General features: G+C 43.3%; 1 protein-coding gene across 1 annotated transcript in view; it reads left to right on the top strand.

Moving 5' to 3' along the window:
• Positions 1–1,299: 1,299 nt before the first annotated feature.
• The window catches only part of TRPC6 (transient receptor potential cation channel subfamily C member 6), an 81,722-nt gene continuing 73,857 nt past the window's right edge, over positions 1,300–9,164 (top strand). Inside the window, exon 1 of the mRNA XM_032099233.1 lies at positions 1,300–1,759. Coding sequence (XP_031955124.1) covers positions 1,617–1,759 — 143 coding nt within the window. The 5' untranslated portion in view covers positions 1,300–1,616. The remainder of the gene's footprint in view (positions 1,760–9,164) is intronic.

Below are 9,164 nucleotides of genomic sequence, written 5' to 3'. Positions count from 1 at the left end.
ACTCATTAGAATGTAATTTTGAGAGCTATAGTTAGGACAGAAGAAATTTCAGAAATTTGACTGCAGGTATTTCTGCACCTCCTCTAAAGACCATGTAAATGAGCTGCAGATCTCTTTACACATCTCTTCCTCTGGCAGTTTCAGTAGGTGAAACGAATCCCAGTGGTTCAGGAAGTCATTGAAACCATGGCCTGGCAGGGGCTGCTGGAGAGCACAGGCAGTGTCAGTCTGCTTTGCAAATGAGTGTACTGGGGCTTGCCCAGTTATTTTCTCAGTGTATCAATAAATCAGGGGAAGGTGTGCATGCCTAAAGAGTACAGGGCTGTGTGCTATTCCAACACAAACACTGGCAAGAATTCAGTATGTGAACATGGCCAGGGGTGAGGGAGTGATTTTATTTGGATGCACTAACTTTTTAACAATACACTTACAACATTTAATTCTAAATATTTCCTTATGAAATAGTAAGTACTATGTTTAATGTGAAAGATGCCTAAAGGTCAGATGTGAATTCTTCAGTGCCATGATTTTTTTCCTAGAAAAGTTATTATTTATTTGCAAAATATCATCAAACAAAGTACTACCAGAGAAATACAAGTGGACTGAGTATTGCTTAAGTGTTATTACTGCAAAACTATTGTGCTGTTTTGTTTTGGGGCTTTTTTACTATGATATTTGATGTTTTGTCCCTGCTCTTATGTGAAATTATTAGAGGTGATTAAAAAACTGGCTCTTCTCCGAAACAGGTGAACAGCGCTTGTAAGAGGATGCTTCAGAGATAAAAGAAAGACGTAAAGAGCCTGAAAAGGAAGTGGAATTTCCAAGGAAATTTTCCACTTTCTGGGGAAGACTTAAAATTGCAGATTTTCTGGGTTTACTGGATTAGCATTCATTTTCACTGATGCTCTTCCTCGGCCACTTACACGAGGGCACAAGCACAGCGCAGGCTGTACTACCAAGCCACAATAAAGCCAAGCAAGAGCTCCTGTTCCCCAGCCGCGGGGAGCCACCGCCAGCCGCACCGCCGGTCCTGCCGAATTCCCACGGGAGCGTTCGGCGGGATTCATTTCAGACCACCACGGGCATGCCCTGGGAGAAGCGGCGGGAGGTCGGCACCGTCCCGGCCAGGCGGTCAGCGGGACACGGCCCCTGCCGGGGGCAGCGCTGCGGGGTCCGGCCGCCCAGGGCCGCTCGGGGCGCGGAGCCCCGGCAGCGCAGGTGGGACGGAGCTGCGGGCCACAGCTCCGCGGGGCCGGGGCGCTGCGGGCAGCGGCGGCCGGAGGGGGAGGCGCGCAGGGGGCACCGAACCCCCAGGGGAGGCGAGCGGAGCCCGCCGCCCTCCCACCTCCCGCCCCTTCCCTCCGGCCGGGGACAGCCGCGCCAGCTGACGCGCCGCAAACTTTCCTGCCCCCGCTCCGATCTGCGCCTCGCCTGCGGCGCGGCGGGCGGCGGCTCCGGCTGCCGGGAATCCCTTCCTGCCGGGGCGCGGAGCGAGCGGGGCCGCGGCGCTGCCGGGGGAGAGCCCAGAGCGGTCCCGAGCGCCGGCAGCTCCGCGCCGCTCCCGCCGCGCCCCGAGGGAGCCGCCGCGCCGCCCCGCACCTGAGCCGCGGGACAGCATGAGCCAGGCGCAGCCCTACGCCCCGCGCAAGGGCAGCTCCCCGGCGCCCGGGGCCAGGCGGAACGACAGCCAGGACTACCTGCTGCTGGACGCGGAGGTGTGCGAGGAGAGCGCCCTGCCGCCCTACGCCTTCTACCCCGTGTGAGTCCCCTCGGACGGACCGGGGGTCTCTCCGTCCCTGCGCGGGCGCGGGTGGAGGCGATGGCGGGACAGGCGCAGGAGGGCGGGGGTCACAGCGCGGGGCTGGGGACCGCTCGCGGGCAGCCGCGGGGGGAGACCTGTCATCTTCCCTCGGCCTCTCCGGGGGAGGAGCGGGGCAGCTGTGTTTGTAAGGCGGAGGAGCGCCGTGCCCGCCGTGCCCGGCTGGCAGGTCTCCTCTGAGCTGACCGTGGTGCCTTCCCACTGAAAGGGATGCGAAGGGTGGCTTGGGCTCAGCTCTGGAGAGCAGGACAAGAGACGTCGGTTGTACATAGAACTTACGGTATCTAATGGGTTTAATGCAATTACAGAAATTTTAACTCCTGCGATCGGTTGCTCCCACTGACAGAGCACACGTTGCAGGTGTGTGCATAAAACCATCCTCCTTTCATTATTGCATTTTGTCAAAGCCACATAGCGTCGTGTAATTTCATGATGTGAGTTTTAGCAGGTAGTTATCATTTAAAGCAGAGTGCAAGAACATAAGCAATAAAAGCTAAATTACATAAACATAAATTACAAAGGTTCCAGGAACCACAACTTAGCATCCACGTCGACTGGCTTTCAGTGTTGACAGTGTCCCTCTGGTTGTGTGCTGTCAGCATGACTACTATAATTACCACTTGTTAATGCTTCTGAGGAGAAGCTATCCAACAGAGGGGGAAAATGGGTATTAAGCAATGCAAGATGAGTCCTAAAATCTCAGATGATTACCAGAAGATGTGTACTTTCTTTTGTACAAATTATATTTTATTGCTTAACTGGTAAATTCTAGTTATCAGTCTCTCCTAATATTTGCTGTTCTGTTTGTGAGCCACCTACCAGCCACTTGACAACTACCTGGATATAGGAAAGGAATAACAACAATGAGACTGGGAACACTCACAGTGTTTGAATATTTATAAACTCAGCTAAGAACAAGCAGAGTTTTCAGAATTTACTGCTGTATTGCTATTCTTAAGTGTCTGTGGATCACTGATTCACTGTGCTCATGTAGCTGTAACAGCATACATTATTGCACATTGGACTTAAACCCCATCTCAAAATATATGAATGCATCTGTCTAATGAATCCTTTCAGAAGAAAAAGCCTTGTGATGTTTAGTTCAGATTGGTTCTCACTAGTGGACTAAAGCTTTGAACTAATATGGCAATTCCGAAGTTCTTTTGCCATGTAATCATTCAGAATGGCTGTGCAGCTGTGAGAGGATAGATCTTGCATAAGTGTTTCAAATCATCTCTTCAGACAAAATCTGCAAGTCTGTGGGGTGCTGATATTTTCCCTTCAAGAGTGAAGTGAGAAAAGTGCCTGTGCTAGCAGCTCTTGGTCCAGCACAAGTCCCAACGTGGAGATTGCCTCTCATCATCTCACAGTGGCCATAAGGAAAGCCTGCATCCTAATCAAGTTGCTCTGGAGAACGAGGATAGCACTAACCACAGGAAGTTATCAAGGGCTGGTTTTAGACATGCATGTTAGGCATGGAGAAGCTGTCCTTTGGGGTTTCTCTGGATGTGGAAAAGAATCACTTCACAGAGGTCTGTAGCCAATGCCTACATGCAGCCACTGCCAGGACTTCCTTGGCTGGCAGGAATGAATGCAGTGAGTGAATAAGCTCCTCCAGGGTATGGTGATTACCAAACACAGTTTTTTGAATTCTTCTATCTAAATTCCACCTACATCACATTTCAGGTACATTTTGCAGATGTGCTTTCTCAGCCAGAAGTCATTAGTTTTGCTATGGCTAAAAATTTAATAAATAATGAGGTGGGCCGTGTTTAGGATATAATCTTTATACTCTTTATGATCTACACAAAACAAGAATACTTTTCTATAATTTTTTTTTTTTTTTTTTAATCTTCAAATTACTGGTAGTTCCTGATGTTATTGTGGTGATCAATGGAGAACAGTAATGCAGAGTACAGCTGATGTCCAAACAAAGCTGAATTGTACCTCCTTTTAAACATTATTGAGAGGGTAACACACGTACTGGTGTAACAGGGCATGTAACTGTTGCTTGAAAAGTAGCTTGATACTAAGGAATAGTTTTTCTCAGGTGGTGATTTAGTGCTAATGCTGATGTTACTGCATATGTTGTTTGTAGAACATGCTTTTCATGTGTTGTTTTGTGACTGCTGTTAAGTGCTGCAGTTTCTGGATGATAGTAAAAGTCCAAACGGTTTACAGAGATCTATTTCCTGTCTTTTAGCTCCTCTTTCTGGACAACAGCTTTATTGTATCCAAGGTAGCTGCTACCTTTATTATAAAAAAGATTTCAAGAAGGTAGCTTGAGCTCATCAACTGTGCCAAGTAGGGTCACACAGTCTTTTGGCAGTGGATAGAAGGCTTTTACCTTTTTATGTGGTATGATGCAAAACAAAATTCTAATGGAATTTTGTGCTGAAAAATCTTGCTTTTCTTTTCCATTCAGAACCTTAGGTAGGAAAACCACAGTTTGGGCAATCCATAGAATTTGTAAATAAGTTGACTTCCAAAAGATGAGGCTACCTTTTAAGGCTTTAATAGGTATGTGTCAGAAATTATATGCAAGTAAACACTTTCTTTCTAGTAGTGCTCTTCCATCTAGTCATCAAGTCCTGCCCCTTGTGTATCAAGAAATACATTGCAACATACATATCAGAAGATTGATTCCTGGAATGAAAAAATGTGCATATGTTGGGGTTTTTTTCCTGTGCAAGTATTTCATTGGCAGAGTCCAATTTTGAAGTTTAAAACAGGATGGAAATCTGAGTGCTGATGTGCAGTAGGATTTGGAAGTGATAGCACTTGTATGTAAACTTCCCTGCTGAAAAAATGTTAGTGAAGGACAGATTGTCAGTGTACTAAGCTAATGAGAAGACACTAATCCAGTCAGACATCTGGTTATACTGCTTACTTATACCTTCAAATATTTTTCATTGTGAAAAAGAAACTTTTTCTTATACACGTGAGAAGGGATAATTGTGTATTAAAATGTCAGTTGTAAAGTAAATGAGGCACACAAATTATCAGATGAAAACAGGGGGAAAAAGGGTTCTGATGTGCATAACTGCCTTGAGGCATAGACTATTCCTCAACTTTTGTGGTTTTCCAATTAAGTGTTTCTCGGAATTACCAAACCTAATACATACTTAAAACCCTATTGTTTGTTGAATAATATGTTTAATGATTTCTTTCCTGCCTGCAATATAGCAGTTTCTGCCATTGAAATAACGTAATTTTTATATCTAGTCTCAACTGTCTTGCTTGAAATGACCTGTAAAATTATTTTCCAGACTCTTCATTAGACATAATCTCTTTAGGGAGTACTGTACAAAGTGGCAGCTGTGTTTCAGATTGTTAGCCTCTTTGATGAGATGCTTTGTCTTCTGAAAATATGTTGCTATAGCTTTGTTGAGATCAAAAAGGTAGACGAGTTGGTATGGAGGGGGGGTCGTTTCCTTTTATAGCCTGGAGTATGGAACAAATACACAAATCATGGGATTTAGGTTTGATGGATCTACTTCATACTGGGCACTGGAAAAAAAAATCATGTCTGAATCTCTCATATTCTGGGTGACTAAATGTAGTCCCTGAGGTTTGGAGTAAAAGGACAACACCATTGTTATCAAGCCCCAGAAAATCCAGCTTTTAGTTCACTCTGCATATCTTGCAAGTATGTAGAAGAGAATGCTTCACTTTCAACATTACACATGTTTTTTTATTTTATATTACATAGGCTTTTTCCCTCCACATGTGTTCACTTTCCATGAAGTCTTGTGAGATTTCTTGGGTTTAGTTGTTAGGCACTTTTGTGTTCACTGTGTACACTCACCAATTTAACAGTGAACTTCTTTGGTCAGCTACAATACCCAGTTTCCTATACTAATACTTCATAATCATTTTGCTTGAGCCATTGCAATATATCTGCAACTTTATTTATACCCTAACTCTCATGTAGTTACCAAATAAATGAAAGTTGCATCCCTGGGGGACCTAATTTTATAAAACTGGAAGATTTCCATGAAAATATAAGCAATTTGTTAAATTTGCATGAGGAAGGTGGAGTAGTGATTCAGAAATGAGTGGGATGTATGTGGCATACTTTTCAATATAAATGTTAATAACCAGCATGCTGTTTGTCAAACACTCTCCCAGCAGCATTTTCCACCACAGAAGCCAAAGGTTATAATAACTGGCTACTTGAAGAATTCCTGCTGATATTGGTATCCCCAAATAAAGGCGGTTTGGCATGGTGGGTCTGCGTCATCAGGCTGTGTTAGACTTTCCAGCCCTGCAAACATGAGCAAAAGAAAATTTTGGCAGTAAAACTATATTCATCAAATTCTTTGTAACTTGGTTTCATACCTCAGGCTGTTATGCAGTGCAAGGCAATGCCTTAGAAGGAGGCCTTAAACTTGAAGTGCATACAATGAGTCTTATATACAAGTTTGTGAACTTGCTTGTGAGTGTAGCCACTTGCACACAGAGTCTGCTCAACAGGAGGCTTAAAGGATTTGCGTTGATAAGCAGTATTTAAATGTAGGTTTTGAGAATTAAATGTGGACAAAAAGCTTAATGGCAATTAAATGACAGGCAGTGTTATCTGGGATGGATTAACATTTTTGTCATGCAGTAGAATGGTTATTATTTGTTTAGCACTGACATACACAATCAAGTATACTATTTTTAGTGAAATAAAATGCATGGAATATAATGTGAAGATGACTGACTAAAGTCTGGGCTTATTTTCTATATCCATTTCTGTACTGCTACCCTTTTTCATACCAATAGTGCAACTGTTAGCACAGCTCTATTGTAACCCCCAGTCTAATACATTTAAATGAATTTTTGTCATTTTTTGAAAAAAAAAAGGCAAGCTTTGGCATTAGGAATAAAATGTGAGATTTACTACGAGAACCCTAAGTGAAATAATGGCATATCAAGTATTGTTGGTTTTAGGTGCGTTCTCAAAGCTATGTGGGAAGTGTGGATAGCTTCTTTTCTGGAAGAGTTGAATGTACTTCCCTTTTGTTTAAAAAAAATTACTCGTATGAATAAAATATCAGTGTTGTGGATGTGCATTTGCTGAGTGAAAGCTTTGTTGTGAATGGGTCATTTTTTAAATCTGGAATTGCAGTGGTGAAATAAAAGATGACAAATAATAATAGTAAAAGTGAATCATGAAGAAGTAGATGTGATGCCCACCTCTTCACTCAAACATTCCTTCAGTAGTGCCCTTAGTCATACCACTGCTCGTCTTTATGAATAATTAAATAAAAAACAAACCCAGCCTTGCCCACTGCCAGCTCAGACGAGCATGACTGGAGTTCTTTCTTGGTCTTGGAACTTGATTAAACACTGTGTTTGATGTCAGTATTTACCTTAGTGAAGAGAACAAAGAAGTGAGGATATTTAAAAAAAATATTTAGCATCTAGGAGGCCTTTCATGCAGATAGAAAAAAGGACCATAAACCAAAAGATCATGGCTGATCTGTAGAAAACAGAATACAGACCACAAGGTCTGGTGCTGCTGCAGCACTAACAATTTTGCAGAGTATTGAAACGGGAGAATTTTCATAAAGCTTTGTGCTTTGTTACAAAATCATAGAAGGGTTTGGGTTGGGGGAGATCTTAAAGATCATTTAATCCCAATGCCCCTGCTATGGGCAGGGATGCAACCCATGAGATCAGGTTAATCAGAGCCCCATTGAACCTGGCCCTGGATACTTCCAGGGATGGAGCATCCACAACTTCTCCGGACAACCTGTTCCAGTTGTCTCAGTACCCTCTGAGTAAAGAATTTCTTCCTAACAGCTCATCTAAATCTCTCCTGTTTTAGTTTAAAGCCATTCCCTCTTGTCCTATCACTATCTGCATGTGTCACATCAGCTTAGGTAGCAAATAGGTAAGTGCCCAGCAGGCTGAAGAGGTGGATTCAGGGCTGGTCTGTTGCCTCCTTTTGTCTTCTGTCAGCACTGGTGTTAGTTAGAGGAACACTTGGTTGTGCTGATTTTTCTCCTGGCCCAGCCTGGGTTTCTCCTATTGTGCACACTTGACTGACTTTAGGACTGATGTCTGACTGCTTAGCAGGTTTTCAAAGGGGAAGATTCCCTTTGAGAGGTGATTTATGTTTTCCTTCTGTAAGATGTTCGTCTGCCACCAGCATGTTTCAGCTTTTCTATGATTTTCCCCGCCTTATTTGGAACAGGTAGCCAGGCCAGACTGATAAATTTTGTCAGTCCTACTCTGTGTACATGTCCTAGACCTGCCAAGTAGTAATAGCTCAATACTTGGAGCTTTTTGTAAGGCTCTTGCAGTGCACTGCAAACAGGCCCATTGCATAGAGTCCAGCTGTCAGCCTTACAGCTGCGGGGTGCTTGGCTGCAGAGAGAGAAGTTCTTACAGCAGCAATGCTTTAAATCATGGGTTACATCAGGCAAACACCTCTACAGCACCTGGCAGGTCACAGGAAAATGTAACAGTGGTATCACCAGTGTGAATCTAGGAAATAGTTTTAACTGAGGTACAGCTTGTGGGAGGATGCTTTGGAAAACTGTCCTCATGAAGCTCAGAAGGCCTGTGCCAGCGAGACCTGTGCTGTCAATGTCACAATTACCACTTCTGTGCTAATTGTGGTGTGGGAAAGTGCCTTCCCCATGTGCCTATGCACACACCAAGTCACGTATAGCAGAAGCCCCCACTTCTAGTGGGGGTTTGTGGTGGGGACAGTGTCTGGTATGTGTGATCACTCAGCAGTGGCCTCCTGCATCCATCCCACACAAACAGCTCAGTTCGAGAGAGAAATATGACTTGCAAGTCCCACCACACAGACAGCTTAGTGCCATGGAGAATCCAGATATTAGTTAAAATAGTGGATTTTAGGTTTTTCCTAAGCTTTTGCAGTATGTGCCAATGTTTAGGGTTACAAGTTTCTAACCATGTTTAGTGATTTATCTGGGATCTGAACCATTGCAGTGCTGATTTTTTTCTTGGTAATTCTTTCAGAAAACACAGTAAACTTCTATGAGACTTGTTCCTAAGCAACTGTTTTTCATGATAGATGATTATAAACCCATTTCCCTTTTCTGTTTTTCAGTGCAGTAATTGATTTTCTGTACTAGTTTAATTCCACTCTGCTAATCTTTAGTTATGTGCTTTTTTTTCCTTAAGATAACTTAAAATTACTTTTGATTTTCAAGTGTTATAAAAAAATTTCTTAATGAAAGAAACATGTACTAGGAATTTCTAGTGTATTATCTTCACTTGCTGAGGTTGTTGTATTGTACATGAGTTGAAGTTATGTTTCTTTGGGTTTTTTTCCATCTGGATTTATTAATTTATAGGTAATTCCAGTGAAACTACAATGATC

The sequence above is a fragment of the Corvus moneduloides genome, chromosome 2, assembly GCF_009650955.1.
Source record: "Corvus moneduloides isolate bCorMon1 chromosome 2, bCorMon1.pri, whole genome shotgun sequence".
NCBI lineage: Eukaryota > Metazoa > Chordata > Aves > Passeriformes > Corvidae > Corvus > Corvus moneduloides.
Note: the sequence above shows the minus strand (reverse complement) of the source record. Positions and strands in the feature narration are given on the sequence as shown.